At 30.8% G+C, this 16,626-nt stretch overlaps 4 protein-coding genes across 4 annotated transcripts in view; 1 reads left to right on the top strand and 3 right to left on the bottom strand.

Moving 5' to 3' along the window:
• Positions 1-2,793, bottom strand: part of LOC134830949 (uncharacterized) — a 30,576-nt gene extending 27,783 nt beyond the window's left edge. The window contains exon 1 of the mRNA XM_063844568.1: positions 2,517-2,793. The gene's annotated coding sequence lies outside the window, so the exon portion shown is untranslated. The remainder of the gene's footprint in view (positions 1-2,516) is intronic.
• A 212-nt stretch (positions 2,794-3,005) lies between these two features.
• LOC134829710 (putative oligosaccharyltransferase complex subunit CG9662) lies at positions 3,006-3,788 on the top strand. Its single transcript, XM_063842931.1, has 3 exons — positions 3,006-3,335; positions 3,395-3,582; positions 3,642-3,788. Exons 1-3 carry the CDS (start codon positions 3,100-3,102, stop codon positions 3,677-3,679), a joined length of 462 nt encoding a protein of 153 aa, XP_063699001.1. The 5' UTR covers positions 3,006-3,099; the 3' UTR covers positions 3,680-3,788.
• On the bottom strand, positions 3,741-4,619 carry LOC134829709 (calcium and integrin-binding protein 1-like). Its single transcript, XM_063842930.1, has 3 exons — positions 4,303-4,619; positions 3,931-4,247; positions 3,741-3,876 (listed from the first exon to the last, which is right to left on the bottom strand). The coding sequence occupies exons 1-3, from the start codon at positions 4,516-4,518 to the stop codon at positions 3,855-3,857; spliced, it is 555 nt and encodes a 184-aa protein (XP_063699000.1). The 5' UTR covers positions 4,519-4,619; the 3' UTR covers positions 3,741-3,854.
• A 9,804-nt stretch (positions 4,620-14,423) lies between these two features.
• Positions 14,424-16,587, bottom strand: LOC134830662 (fibroblast growth factor receptor substrate 2-like). The gene is made up of 3 exons (XM_063844214.1): positions 16,346-16,587; positions 16,218-16,284; positions 14,424-16,160 (listed from the first exon to the last, which is right to left on the bottom strand). Exons 1-3 carry the CDS (start codon positions 16,377-16,379, stop codon positions 14,627-14,629), a joined length of 1,635 nt encoding a protein of 544 aa, XP_063700284.1. The 5' UTR covers positions 16,380-16,587; the 3' UTR covers positions 14,424-14,626.
• Positions 16,588-16,626: the final 39 nt, after the last annotated feature.

A 16,626-nucleotide genomic window follows, 5' to 3' on the forward strand; every position in this document is an offset into this window, starting at 1 on the left:
CATTTTTAATACAAATTAATTTAATTTTTACAATTTTTGGACCTCAGGAAAATTTTAATAATGAATCAAAAATTAAATTATTAAAATTTTAATTTAATAATTTTTTTTTTATTAATTTTTTTTATTAATTTTTTTTTTAAATTTAAATATTTAATTAATTTTTTTTTTTTGAGAATTAAAAAAATGTTTATGAAAAAATATTTTTTTTTTTGATGAAATTCCTTTTAAAAAATTAATTTAAAGCCCTTGAAAGGTTCAAAAATTACTCAACACAAATATTTTTTTTAACGATAATTCATAAATTTTGTACACTTGAACAAACAAAATTCCTTATCGCTTAATTTTCTGCCCCAAAAAATGTACAAAATTGATTTTTCTTTGAAATTCCATCATGTCATGTCATTCCCCGAGCTTAGATAATATATGCAAAAAAAAACGCAGCACTTCACATGCATCGCCAAACGCGAACTTTCGATATTGTTTTAGAATGTTCGACAATCGCATCGATGATCTACGACAATTAGAAATTTTTCCCTCACACTCACACAAACTCGTCATTATTTGAAATGAAAAGAAAGAATAATAACAACAACAACAATAAACATGCATCATAATGTATGCAGAAAATTTATGTTTGTGTGGCGGAGCAACGAAGATGCGGAGAGTGAGTCTTCTTGTGTTGTTGGTATTTGTTGTTGTTGTTGTAGCGAAAATAAATGTATAATTTTTGTCATTTTCTGTGAATTGTGGAGCAAGCGCAGATAAACAAATATTATCCAACTCCGAGGTACCCTCTATGTGTGATATATGGCTTGTACATCGTCGTCGTCGTCGTCGGTTTTTTTTTTTTGGAGAGAAAAGGTACTTGTTTCTTTTTTTTTGCTGCGAGATTTGTGTACAGCGACGTATTGTTATAATAAAACAATTTTTTTTTCGCCACAATGACAAATAATGGACACCTTATGATGATTTTTTCGGGTGTCGGTTCGCAGCGTCCTCGTCGACAATTGATTAGATGAGCAACGACGACGACGACGACGACGCGAAAAACGGAAAGGGTTCGAACATTAATTCATTAGGGGACATTTTTTCTCGAACAATTTCTGTCGTCTTGAAGAGGATGCTACTGAATTCCGTCACAAAATTGATTTCTAAGGACATTTTATGACCTGCTTATTAATTTTTTCTCCTCTTTTGTGTCGCATGTCCTCTTATTATTGCAAGCAAGCTGCTTTCAAAATATAAAATGGAGTCTTCTAATGCCGTCGTATGTCACTCATTCGCATATACAAAGTCCGATGTATTATTTTTTCTCTATTATTTGCACATGTGATGATGAATTGAACTCAAAATTGCCGAAAAAAATTTTTTTTGATGGATGTGTCACAAATTATCTCCCCATGAATTAGAATTGCGATGCGTGCCACGGGAAAAACAATCGGAAAAATTGAATTAAATTGTTCCAACTCGATTATTATGATTTCGTCATAATTAAAAATCGATTTTTACTTGTCTCGTAGCTACGTCGCAGCAAAGGCAGTCTACCTGATGTACATTTTGGTACGATGCAAGACAAGAAAGAAACCGTTTTTTGTTTTATTTTGCTTCGTCGTTGTCGTTGCTGACCAATAAAAAAAATTGTACAGGAGCACGTTTCGTCTCGAATTTCATGTCTCCGATCTGGAAGCGTCGGAAATCTTCGAAAAAGGATTTTTTCTTAATTTTTTACTGAATTGCGGTATCCTCAAAGTCCTGGAATTTCCGTTTTTTTGCATTGTCGGGTCATTTTTGAATTATTTCAAGACGCTCACTGTTTGTCGCCCTCAGATAAAATCTGTGCAAAAGATGAAGATTGTGGAAAAAAATTAAGTAAAACAATTAAAAATGGTAGAAATTTTGTTTCACAAGCCGGAGTTTCGTCGATTTCAATCCAAATAATTATTATGCTCTCTGATTTTTATATTTTTTTTTGTGTCTGTTCTCCAATACAATTCATTTCATTTTATATTCCACGACGATAATTACTTTTTTTTAACCTACGTGTAAATATATTATCTCCTCTCACTACGTACTCGTCGTATATAATAAAAATCGAGTCGAGTCGTCTCACACACAAAAAAAAAAATTAATCCATTTTTGTATTATTTCACTATTAAACTGCATTTTGGTCACAAATTCACTGGATTTTCTTCGATTTTTGCACTTTTGTCGCACTCACAGCCCTTTTTGTCTCACAATCCGGAGAAATTTCGAAGAAAAAAATTATCACACATATCGCCATTTTACATTTTATGCATTTTTTTTTCTTTTTCTGTCTGCTTGTGTGTATTCGATTAATTTCGTGAAAAATCAATTCATCAAAAAGTGTCGCTCCACGCTCAGAACTAGACAAAAAATCGGCGGAAATCGCTCGGAAACGGCGTCTCGCGCGTCATTTTGCCCCGTTTCGGTGCGTAAAGTGCCGCAGAAATGCGAGTAATTATGATAAATTTTTTGTGGATGAAAATTGGACTTACATTTCTTTTCGATTCGTTTTATATTTTATTACAATTGTATGTACTTTTCATTGATGCCTGTATGCGTGTGTGTGTGTATGTGTGTAAGGAATTGGAAAAAATGCCGATTTTTTAATTTCAACTTTTCAGCAATCAACTATCCGGTACACACTCAATTTTTACTGAATTTTGTTGCAACACTTAATTAACTAAAGACTAGATGTATTCTATAGTATTATTTACACGAAATTTGCCTTAATTTTTTAAGAAAATCGGATCGCGGATGGAGTCCATCTTAAATTTTGTGTGCTTTATGCATAGAGATGCCCGGAACGCGAACTTGTCGCTATCGAGTACTCGGTTTTGGCATCTCTAACAACCAATGAGCGACATTTACGCGCGAAATCCAATCAGAAACGTCGAAAATGATACACTTTTCTCTCATTGGCTGAGAATTTTGAGACATTTTGAACCCTCACGAACATTTTTTGCCTTAGACTTGCATTAAAATTCGATTTTGAGATACGTGTTATTAATTAACCGGGTGAATTTTCAATTTTTTTCTCAATTATTGACTGATTTCTGTCGATTTAAAGCCCGAAAAATGCTTGAAACGTTGTACAATGTCCCGTTTCTCGTGTTGGAATTGCCCAATTTGAAGATAAAGCGCCCGTCGTGGCTCCAAATGCCCTCGCCCTTTGTCGTTTTCTGTTTTGCGCTGCTCTCGTACTTTTTAGTTTGCGGCGGAATCATCTACGATGTCATTGTTGAGCCCCCGAGTATCGGAAGTACAACTGACGAGCATGGGCATTCTCGTCCCGTGGCGTTTTTACTTTATCGGTGAGATCATCTTTGTGTTTTTTCTACTCCCACTCGTTAAAAATTTCATTTTTTTTTAGCATAAATGGTCAATATATCATGGAAGGACTTGCAAGTTCGTTCCTTTTCACGATGGGAGGTCTCGGATTTATCATAATGGATCAAGTTGCTCAACCTCCGGCAACGGGAAGGCCCAAGCTGAATAGAATTCTGTTGTTGTCGATGGGTTTCTTGTTTATTTTGGTCTCGTTCTTTACGACTTGGATCTGTAAGTTGCTCAAAATTGGAAATTTTAATAAGAAAATAATTTAAAAAATTTTTTTTTAGTTATGAGAATGAAGTTGCCGGGATATCTTCAACCATAAAAAAACGAAAAAAGCCACAAAAATTAAATTTAAAAGAATTCTCGTACAAGAAACAGTGAACAAAGTCCTTTTTCAAGTAATTTTTATTAATAAATACGGCGTAAAGTAATCCTAATAATATCAAATGATTGAATTCGAAATGTCTTTGGTTTGTCTTTCACTCGTTTCAACGTCTTTAAAGTCTTATTCGGAAGGAGCTGCAAAGAAAATTCATTAAAATTCAATTTTTCAGTTAAAAAATCAATTCTTACTTTGTAAAATCCGACGATTTTTCGATAATATGTTCAAATTCGGCGAACGATAATGCTCCATCGTCATCCAAATCCGCCTCTTCCAAGATATTTTGTATCAAAAGCTTAATTTCATCCGATCCGAGGTCATTATTGCCCACAAGTCGCTCAACGACGTTCTTCAAGTCATTCACTCCGAGCATATCGTCGCCATCAAAGTCGAATATTCGAAAGGCATGTTCTGCTTTCACACTTTTCGGGCTCGATTCGCTGAAAACTGACATCATATCGAGAAAATCTTCAAATGTACAGTCTCCTGAGTAATCAGAACTGAAGACCTAAAAGCAAATTTTTCATAAAAAAATTATTTTTTTTTTAAATTCAAATGTTTACCTTGCAAATTCGATCGCCAAAAGGATTAACTTTCAGCTCGGGATACTGCAAAATTTTGCTCATGCTGAGTTTTGCATTTTTATTGTGACTAACTTTTTCGGGTGCCAAGGCCTTGAATTTTCTGTGTGCAACTAAAATCTCCTTTTTCGTGAAATACGTCAAGTCCTCGTATTCGTTGAGTTCCTCGTCAGTAAATTGGCTTTTGGTTTGTCCCATTGCGCGGATTTTCAACACTTTTTCGAGTGTTTACGGCAGGAAAAACATGAAAAAGGAAAATTTTTCAATTAAGCACTTTTTTTGACAACTCTGATGTAAACAGCACGATGATTGGATGAAAAAAGTGTGACAGAAACGCCCAATTGGTTAATTAATTTGAATTTTTTTCCGTTTCTGATTTTTGATGAATTTTCACAAAAAACTTTGAAAAAATCATAAGTTTAAAATTGTTTATGATTTTTATAAATTTAAAAAAAAAAATAAAATCAAATAAAAAAAGTACGATTTTATCATATCAGGAGCAAAAATCAAATTTTGATGGGTCAAACTTTTCTAAAGTTGATTTCCATTTGATCGAATTTTGATGAAATAAAAAAAAGATATCTACGAGTACTTTTTTCCTCAAGTCAATTTTTGATGGGTTTCAAAGCTAAAATTGAATAAATATTCATTCTAAAGTTGATTTCCATTGATATCTGATCGATTTTTGATGAAATAAAAAAAAGTACGATTTTATCATATGAGGAGCAAAAATCGTACTTTTTTCCTCAAGTCAATTTTTGATGGGTTTCAAAGCTAAAATTGAATAAATATTCATTCTAAAGTTGATTTCCATTGATATCTGATCGATTTTTGACGAAATAAAAAAAAGTACGATTTTATCATATGAGGAGCAAAAATCGTACTTTTTTCCTCAAGTCAATTTTTGATGGGTTTCAAAGCTAAAATTGAATAAATATTCATTCTAAAGTTGATTTCCATTGATATCTGATCGATTTTTGACGAAATAAAAAAAAGTACGATTTTATCATATGAGGAGCAAAAATCGTACTTTTTTCCTCAAGTCAATTTTTGATGGGTTTCAAAGCTAAAATTGAATAAATATTCATTCTAAAGTTGATTTCCATTGATATCTGATCGATTTTTGACGAAATAAAAAAAAGTACGATTTTATCATATGAGGAGCAAAAATCGTACTTTTTTCCTCAAGTCAATTTTTGATGGGTTTCAAAGCCAAAATTGAATAAATATTCATTCTAAAGTTGATTTCCATTGATATCTGATCGATTTTTGACGAAATAAAAAAAAGTACGATTTTATCTAAAGATGATTTCCATTGATATCTGATCGATTTTTGATGAAATAAAAAAAAGTACGATTTTATCATATGAGGAGCAAAAATCGTACTTTTTTCCTACAGTCAAATTTTGATGGGTTTCAAAGCTAAAATTGAATAAATATTCATTCTAAAGATGATTTTCATTGATCGATTTTTGACGAAATAAAAAAAAGTACGATTTTATCATATGAGGAGCAAAAATCGTACTTTTTTCCTACAGTCAAATTTTGATGGGTTTCAAAGCTAAAATTGAATAAATATTCATTCTAAAGATGATTTCCATTGATATCTGATCGATTTTTGACGAAATAAAAAAAAGTACGATTTTATCATATGAGGAACAAAAATCGTACTTTTTTTCTCAAGTCAATTTTTGATGGGTTTCAAAGCTAAAATTGAATAAATATTCATTTGATTTCCATTGATATCTGATCGATTTTTGACGAAATAAAAAAAAGTACGATTTTATCATATGAGGAGCAAAAATCGTACTTTTTTCCTCAAGTCAATTTTTGATGGGTTTCAAAGCTAAAATTGAATAAATATTCATTCTAAAGATGATTTCCATTGATATCTGATCGATTTTTGACGAAATAAAAAAAAGTACGATTTTATCATATGAGGAGCAAAAATCGTACTTTTTTCCTACAGTCAATTTTTGATGGGTTTCAAAGCTAAAATTTCCATTGATTTGAATAAATATTCATTCTATAGTTGATTTCCATTGATATCTGATCGATTTTTAATGAAATAAAAAAAAGTACGATTTTATCATATGAGGAGCAAAAATCGTACTTTTTTCCTCAAGTCAATTTTTGATGGGTTTCAAAGCTAAAATTGAATAAATATTCATTCTAAAGTTGATTTCCATTGATATCTGATCGATTTTTGACGAAATAAAAAAAAGTACGATTTTATCATATGAGGAGCAAAAATCGTACTTTTTTCCTCAAGTCAATTTTTGATGGGTTTCAAAGCTAAAATTGAATAAATATTCATTCTAAAGTTGATTTCCATTGATATCTGATCGATTTTTGACGAAATAAAAAAAAGTACGATTTTATCATATGAGGAGCAAAAATCGTACTTTTTTCCTCAAGTCAATTTTTGATGGGTTTCAAAGCTAAAATTGAATAAATATTCATTCTAAAGTTGATTTCCATTGATATCTGATCGATTTTTGACGAAATAAAAAAAAGTACGATTTTATCATATGAGGAGCAAAAATCGTACTTTTTTCCTCAAGTCAATTTTTGATGGGTTTCAAAGCTAAAATTGAATAAATATTCATTCTAAAGTTGATTTCCATTGATATCTGATCGATTTTTGACGAAATAAAAAAAAGTACGATTTTATCATATGAGGAGCAAAAATCGTACTTTTTTCCTACAGTCAAATTTTGATGGGTTTCAAAGCTAAAATTGAATAAATATTCATTCTAAAGTTGATTTCCATTGATATCTGATCGATTTTTGACGAAATAAAAAAAAGTACGATTTTATCATATGAGGAGCAAAAATCGTACTTTTTTCCTCAAGTCAATTTTTGATGGGTTTCAAAGCTAAAATTGAATAAATATTCATTCTAAAGATGATTTCCATTGATATCTGATCGATTTTTGACGAAATAAAAAAAAGTACGATTTTATCATATGAGGAGCAAAAATCGTACTTTTTTCCTACAGTCAAATTTTGATGGGTTTCAAAGCTAAAATTGAATAAATATTCATTCTAAAGTTGATTTCCATTGATATCTGATCGATTTTTGACGAAATAAAAAAAAGTACGATTTTATCATATGATGAGCAAAAATCGTACTTTTTTTTCAAGTCAATTTTTTTTGATGGGTTTCAAAGCTAAAATTGAATAAATATTCATTCTAAAGTTGATTTCCGATTTTTGACGAAATAAAAAAAAGTACGATTTTATCATATGAGGAGCAAAAAGTCAGTCACTTTTTGATGGGTTTCAAAGCTAAAATTGAATAAATATTCATTCTAAAGTTGATTTCCATTGATATCTGATCGATTTTTGACGAAATAAAAAAAAGTACGATTTTATCATATGAGGAGCAAAAATCGTACTTTTTTTCTGAAGTCAATTTTCAACCAACTTTTGATGGGTTTCAAAGCTAAAATTGAATAAATAATCTAAAGTGATTTCCATTGATATCTGATCGATTTTTGACGAAATAAAAAAAAGTACGATTTTTCCTGAGGAGCAAAAAGTCAGTCAATTTTGATGGGTTTCAAAGCTAAAATTGAATAAATATTCATTCTAAAGATGATTTCCAATGATATCTGATCGATTTTTGACGAAATAAAAAAAAGTACGATTTTATCATATGAGGAGCAAAAATCGTACTTTTTTCCTCAAGTTAATTTTTGATGGGTTTCAAAGCTAAAATTGAATAAATATTCATTCTAAAGATGATTTCCATTGATATCTGATCGATTTTTGACGAAATAAAAAAAAGTACGATTTTATCATATGAGGAGCAAAAATCGTACTTTTTTCCTCAAGTCACTTTTTGATGGGTTTCAAAGCTAAAATTGAATAAATATTCATTCTAAAGATGATTTCCATTGATATCTGATCGATTTTTGACGAAATAAAAAAAAGTACGATTTTATCATATGAGGAGCAAAAATCGTACTTTTTTCCTCAAGTCAATTTTTGATGGGTTTCAAAGCTAAAATTGAATAAATATTCATTCTAAAGATGATTTCCATTGATATCTGATCGATTTTTGACGAAATAAAAAAAAGTACGATTTTATCATATGAGGAGCAAAAATCGTACTTTTTTCCTCAAGTCAATTTTTGATGGGTTTCAAAGCTAAAATTGAATAAATATTCATTCTAAAGATGATTTCCATTGATATCTGATCGATTTTTGACGAAATAAAAAAAAGTACGATTTTATCATATGAGGAGCAAAAATCGTACTTTTTTCCTCAAGTCAATTTTTGATGGGTTTCAAAGCTAAAATTGAATAAATATTCATTCTAAAGTTGATTTCCATTGATATCTGATCGATTTTTGACGAAATAAAAAAAAGTACGATTTTATCATATGAGGAGCAAAAATCGTACTTTTTTCCTCAAGTCAATTTTTGATGGGTTTCAAAGCTAAAATTGAATAAATATTCATTCTAAAGTTGATTTCCATTGATATCTGATCGATTTTTGACGAAATAAAAAAAAGTACGATTTTATCATATGAGGAGCAAAAATCGTACTTTTTTCCTCAAGTCAATTTTTGATGGGTTTCAAAGCTAAAATTGAATAAATATTCATTCTAAAGTTGATTTCCATTGATATCTGATCGATTTTTGACGAAATAAAAAAAAGTACGATTTTATCATATGAGGAGCAAAAATCGTACTTTTTTCCTCAAGTCAAATTTTGATGGGTTTCAAAGCTAAAATTGAATAAATATTCATTCTAAAGTTGATTTCCATTGATATCTGATCGATTTTTGACGAAATAAAAAAAAAGTACGATTTTATCATATGAGGAGCAAAAATCGTACTTTTTTCCTAGTCAATTTTTGATGGGTTTCAAAGCTAAAATTGAATAAATATTCATTCTAAAGTTGATTTCCATTGATATCTGATCGATTTTTGACGAAATAAAAAAAAGTACGATTTTATCATATGAGGAGCAAAAATCGTACTTTTTTCCTCAAGTCAATTTTTGATGGGTTTCAAAGCTAAAATTGAATAAATATTCATTCTAAAGTTGATTTCCATTGATATCTGATTTATTTTTGAAGTAATTAAATAAGTACGATTTTATCATATGAGGAGCAAAAATCGTACTTTTTTCCTCAAAAAGTCAATTTTTGATGGGTTTCAAAGCTAAAATTGAATAAATATTCATTCTAAAGTTGATTTCCATTGATATCTGATCGATTTTTGACGAAATAAAAAAAAGTACGATTTTATCATATGAGGAGCAAAAATCGTACTTTTTTCCTCAAGTCAATTTTTGATGGGTTTCAAAGCTAAAATTGAATAAATATTCATTCTAAAGTTGATTTCCATTGATATCTGATCGATTTTTGACGAAATAAAAAAAAGTACGATTTTATCATATGAGGAGCAAAAATCGTACTTTTTTCCTCAAGTCAATTTTTGATGGGTTTCAAAGCTAAAATTGAATAAATATTCATTCTAAAGTTGATTTCCATTGATATCTGATCGATTTTTGACGAAATAAAAAAAAGTACGATTTTATCATATGAGGAGCAAAAATCGTACTTTTTTCCTCAAGTCAATTTTTGATGGGTTTCAAAGCTAAAATTGAATAAATATTCATTCTAAAGTTGATTTCCATTGATATCTGATCGATTTTTGATGAAATAAAAAAAAAACGATTTTATCATATGAGGAGCAAAAATCGTACTTTTTTCTTGAAGTCAATTTTTGATGGGTTTCAAAGCTAAAATTGAATAAATATTCATTCTAAAGTTGATTTCCATTGATATCTGATCGATTTTTGACGAAATAAAAAAAAGTACGATTTTATCATATGAGGAGCAAAAATCGTACTTTTTTCCTCAAGTCAATTTTTGATGGGTTTCAAAGCTAAAATTGAATAAATATTCATTCTAAAGTTGATTTCCATTGATATCTGATCGATTTTTGACGAAATAAAAAAAAGTACGATTTTATCATATGAGGAGCAAAAATCGTACTTTTTTCCTCAAGTCACAGTTTTTGATGGGTTTCAAAGCTAAAATTGAATAAATATTCATTCTAAAGATGATTTCCATTGATATCTGATCGATTTTTGACGAAATAAAAAAAAGTACGATTTTATCATATGAGGAGCAAAAATCGTACTTTTTTCCTCAAGTCAATTTTTGATGGGTTTCAAAGCTAAAATTGAATAAATATTCATTCTAAAGATGATTTCCATTGATATCTGATCGATTTTTGACGAAATAAAAAAAAGTACGATTTTATCATATGAGGAGCAAAAATCGTACTTTTTTCCTCAAGTCACTTTTTGATGGGTTTCAAAGCTAAAATTGAATAAATATTCATTCTAAAGATGATTTCCATTGATATCTGATCGATTTTTGACGAAATAAAAAAAAGTACGATTTTATCATATGAGGAGCAAAAATCGTACTTTTTTCCTCAAGTCAATTTTTGATGGGTTTCAAAGCTAAAATTGAATAAATATTCATTCTAAAGTTGATTTCCATTGATATCTGATCGATTTTTGACGAAATAAAAAAAAGTACGATTTTATCATATGAGGAGCAAAAATCGTACTTTTTTCCTCAAGTCACTTTTTGATGGGTTTCAAAGCTAAAATTGAATAAATATTCATTCTAAAGATGATTTCCATTGATATCTGATCGATTTTTGACGAAATAAAAAAAAGTACGATTTTATCATATGAGGAGCAAAAATCGTACTTTTTTCCTCAAGTCACTTTTTGATGGGTTTCAAAGCTAAAATTGAATAAATATTCATTCTAAAGATGATTTCCATTGATATCTGATCGATTTTTGACGAAATAAAAAAAAGTACGATTTTATCATATGAGGAGCAAAAATCGTACTTTTTTCCTCAAGTCAATTTTTGATGGGTTTCAAAGCTAAAATTGAATAAATATTCATTCTAAAGATGATTTCCATTGATAGTCAACTTTTGATGGGTTTCAAAGCTAAAATTTAATAAATATTCATTCTAAAGTTAATTTCCATTGATATCTGATCGATTTTTGACGAAATAAAAAAAAGTACGATTTTATCACATGAGGAGCAAAAATCGTACTTTTTTCCTCAAGTCAATTTTTGATGGGTTTCAAAGCTAAAATTGAATAAATATTCATTCTAAAGATGATTTCCATTGATATCTGATCGATTTTTGACGAAATAAAAAAAAGTACGATTTTATCATATGAGGAGCAAAAATCGTACTTTTTTCCTCAAGTCAATTTTTGATGGGTTTCAAAGCTAAAATTTAATTAATATTCATTCTAAAGATGATTTCCATTGATATCTGATCGATTTTTGAAATAAAAAAAAGTACGATTTTTGATGGGTTTCAAAGCTAAAATAGAATAAATTTTCATTCTAAAGTTGATTTCCATTGATATCTGATCGATTTTTGATCAAATAAAAAAAAGTACGATTTTATCATATGAGGAGCAAAAATCGTACTTTTTTCCTCAAGTCAATTTTTGATGGGTTTCAAAGCTAAAATTGAATAAATATTCATTCTAAAGTTGATTTCCATTGATATCTGATCGATTTTTGACGAAATAAAAAAAAGTACGATTTTATCATATGAGGAGCAAAAATCGTACTTTTTTCCTACAGTCACTTTTTGATGGGTTTCAAAGCTAAAATTGAATAAATATTCATTCTAAAGTTGATTTCCATTGATATCTGATCGATTTTTGATGAAATAAAAAAAAGTACGATTTTATCATATGAGGAGCAAAAATCGTACTTTTTTCCTCAAGTCACTTTTTGATGGGTTTCAAAGCTAAAATTGAATAAATATTCATTCTAAAGATGATTTCCATTGATATCTGATCGATTTTTGACGAAATAAAAAAAAGTACGATTTTATCATATGAGGAGCAAAAATCGTACTTTTTTCCTCAAGTCACTTTTTGATGGGTTTCAAAGCTAAAATTGAATAAATATTCATTCTAAAGTTGATTTCCATTGATATCTGATCGATTTTTGACGAAATAAAAAAAAGTACGATTTTATCATATGAGGAGCAAAAATCGTACTTTTTTCCTCAAGTCAATTTTTGATGGGTTTCAAAGCTAAAATTGAATAAATATTCATTCTAAAGTTGATTTCCATTGATATCTGATCGATTTTTGACGAAATAAAAAAAAGTACGATTTTATCATATGAGGAGCAAAAATCGTACTTTTTTCCTCAAGTCAATTTTTGATGGGTTTCAAAGCTAAAATTGAATAAATATTCATTCTAAAGATGATTTCCATTGATATCTGATCGATTTTTGACGAAATAAAAAAAAGTACGATTTTATCATATGAGGAGCAAAAATCGTACTTTTTTCCTCAAGTCAATTTTTGATGGGTTTCAAAGCTAAAATTGAATAAATATTCATTCTAAAGATGATTTCCATTGATATCTGATCGATTTTTGACGAAATAAAAAAAAGTACGATTTTATCATATGAGGAGCAAAAATCGTACTTTTTTCCTACAGTCAAATTTTGATGGGTTTCAAAGCTAAAATTGAATAAATATTCATTCTAAAGATGATTTCCATTGATATCTGATCGATTTTTGACGAAATAAAAAAAAGTACGATTTTATCATATGAGGAGCAAAAATCGTACTTTTTTCCTACAGTCAAATTTTGATGGGTTTCAAAGCTAAAATTGAATAAATATTCATTCTAAAGATGATTTCCATTGATATCTGATCGATTTTTGACGAAATAAAAAAAAGTACGATTTTATCATATGAGGAGCAAAAATCGTACTTTTTTCCTACAGTCAAATTTTGATGGGTTTCAAAGCTAAAATTGAATAAATATTCATTCTAAAGATGATTTCCATTGATATCTGATCGATTTTTGACGAAATAAAAAAAAGTACGATTTTATCATATGAGGAGCAAAAATCGTACTTTTTTCCTACAGTCAAATTTTGATGGGTTTCGAAAGCTAAAATTGAATAAATATTCATTCTAAAGTTGATTTCCATTGATATCTGATCGATTTTTGACGAAATAAAAAAAAGTACGATTTTATCATATGAGGAGCAAAAATCGTACTTTTTTCCTCAAGTCAATTTTTGATGGGTTTCAAAGCTAAAATTGAATAAATATTCATTCTAAAGTTGATTTCCATTGATATCTGATCGATTTTTGACGAAATAAAAAAAAGTACGATTTTATCATATGAGGAGCAAAAATCGTACTTTTTTCCTACAATTCAATTTTGATGGGTTTCAAAGCTAAAATTGAATAAATATTTTCTAAAGATAATTTCCATGCATATCTGATCGATTTTTGACGAAATAAAAAAAAGTACGATTTTATCATATGAGGAGCAAAAATCGTACTTTTTTTCGCAAGTCAATTTTCAACCAACTTTTGATGGGTTTCAAAGCTAAAATTAATAAATATTCATTCTAAAGTTGATTTCCATTGTTATCTGATCGATTTTGTTGAAATAAAAAAAAGTACGAAATCAATTTTTGAAAAAAAATTGAATAAATATTCATTCTAAAGTTGATTTCCATTGATATCTGATCGATTTTTGACGAAATAAAAAAAAGTACGATTTTATCATATGAGGAGCAAAAATCGTACTTTTTTCCTACAGTCAAATTTTGATGGGTTTCAAAGCTAAAATTGAATAAATATTCATTCTAAAGTTGATTTCCATTGATATCTGATCGATTTTTGACGAAATAAAAAAAAGTACGATTTTATCATATGAGGAGCAAAAATCGTACTTTTTTCCTCAAGTCAATTTTTGATGGGTTTCAAAGCTGAAACTGAATAAATATTCATTCTAAAGTTGATTTCCATTGATATCTGATCGATTTTTGATGAAATAATCCTACAGTCAAATTTTGATGTGTTTCAAAGCTAAAATTGAATAAATATTCATTCTTGATTTTGATTTCGATTTTTGATGAACTGAATTTTTTCGACAAAATCGGAGGGGGGAGACAAAAAATGGCTTAAATAATGCGATAAGAAAAAAAAAATATTTTTTTTTTGATAAATTTTATATATATATTTACTTTAATATATTGTTTTTCCTTTAAAATATAACAATTACATACAACATTAAAAGCTTTTTCTTTGGCACTGTTGTTCGTCTGATCTTTGTATATCTTTGTAATGTGAATTCACTCAATATATTTTTTTTATATAATAATTAATATCCTTTAACATTAAAACTATCTTTTTTTCTTTTCTTATTTTTTTAGTGTCTTTGTGTGTGTTTTTGTGTGTAAAATTTTAGCTGTGTCTCGTGCGTCGCGATCCCGCAGTTGGCGATCCGACAGAATTCGAGTTGGAGACCGTGTTCGACAAAGCCACAGTTTTGTTAAAATCTATCATAGCGTATCCTAAACTGGGTTTCTTTGGAGATTCGGGCGGCAAAAGACCCAAACTGTTGCTCGTCGTGATGCCCGCCGAGCTAATCACGAGCGACGAATCAAAGCTATTCGAATACTGCAGAATTTTGCGATGCTCGATCGAACTGTTGCTGCCGTTGGATGTCGTCACGGAAGCAACGGATGTCGATTGCACGTTACTCGAGTGCAGCGAAAAGGTGTCTGTTGTGTCGTTTGTCGCAGCAGCAGCAGCAGCAACGGGAGGATTATCGAGATCGAGTACGATGTAGTTGACGGTGCGTTCTTCGTCTTTGGCATGAGATTCGGCGCCATTCGCAGCAATAAAAGACGTTGGTGTCGCCGGCAAATCGACTTTGGAGAAAATTTCCGGTTTCGAGTGACGCATTCGCGTGAGAAGGGGTTCCATATTTTCGTAGGATCGGCTCGGATCATTCGCCAATGAGTCCGCGCGCTTAAAGCCATAGTTTTGTGCAGCGTTTGCTGTTGTCGGAGTTCGCAAAGCGACACTTTCGTCGCCTCCCGCAGCGGCATTTGACGTTGTCGGACTCGTAATGCCCAACGCGACGTTCATGTAACTGTGACAATCTTCCTGTTGTGTCGCTTGTTCGCCGCTGAAAGCACTTGCGCCGCTCAAACTGTGTTTCAGCGAGATGGGCGACGTGTTTTCGTACGTGCGAAAATCCTCTTCGGGCAGTGCCATGGGTGTCGGAGCCATTTCTGCGGGCGGCGTATCTAACGAGACACGTTTATTATTGTTAAATTCACGTACGGGAAATTCCTGATACAAATTACTGACGCCGTGTGCGACATTATTGTTATTATTGTTCGTGCTTGGCAACGGAGTGACTTCCAAGATGCTCGAAAACTCCGCATTATCACTTCTGCCTTTCGGGGAGCTGGGCGACGCCAAATCAGGACTTAAAGGACCTCCGCTTGCACTGCTTATCGAACCTCCAACACGTTGTACATGCTGATTTGGCTCCAAATAACTCTCTGTCACGGGCAAAATGTCGCCCGAGTTCAAGGGACTCAACGTTTGTGTGACAGTTCGATCTGTAACGTGACTCCCGACACTCAAAACACCCACAGTATTTGCTCCTGCAGGTTGATTATTGTTCGTACGCACGAGTCTCGGACCATTTGCGGATGTCGGAGGCACGGGAAACGAATTTCGATCATCTGTGAGATACGCACGACGTTGCAAATAGTCTTGCAATGTGCGAAACAGCAAATCTGCTCGTTTACATCGAAAAGCGTAAATTCCCTCGCCCGTTGCGCATCGTCGCCCGCTCTCGAAACTAAACATATCCGAATCGCATCCATAACGACGCAAGCATTTCAAGGGCCACATTACCGGAACATGCCCTTTTCGATGCAAAATCAAATCTGTTACAGTTATTTCCAATTGACCAGACCTAAAAATTAATTTTTTTAAAGAAAAATTCAAGGAATTCGTCGAAAAAAATACGAACCACAACTCTTGACTGTCTTCATCGATATTGATGACACGGAAAATGTTGGGACTTGTATCACTGTGTCCTGAAATTCGATGAAATTTCGTAAAAATCATGAATTTTAAGAGGAAAACATGGAAATTTACCAACAACATCTGCCTTGCTGTGGATACAGCCCATCCCGTAATTGTTGCAAAAAAAATAATCGAGAGCTTTGTAAATGTAATTCACAGAATTGTCGAGTAAACAACTAATTAGGCCTCATAATCGACAGTTTTCGTGCGGATGGCGTGTTTTACTGCTGTCATGTTTAGCGCAATAAGGTGAAAAAGGTATTGAAAAAGGATAAATCAGGGAAAAACCAACTTTTCTGCTGCTGAAAATTCTATTTTTCGTTGGAATGCAAACTACGATCAAGTGTCTCGTA

Source organism: Culicoides brevitarsis, chromosome 2 (assembly GCF_036172545.1).
Source record: "Culicoides brevitarsis isolate CSIRO-B50_1 chromosome 2, AGI_CSIRO_Cbre_v1, whole genome shotgun sequence".
In the NCBI taxonomy this organism is placed as follows: Eukaryota; Metazoa; Arthropoda; class Insecta; order Diptera; family Ceratopogonidae; genus Culicoides; species Culicoides brevitarsis.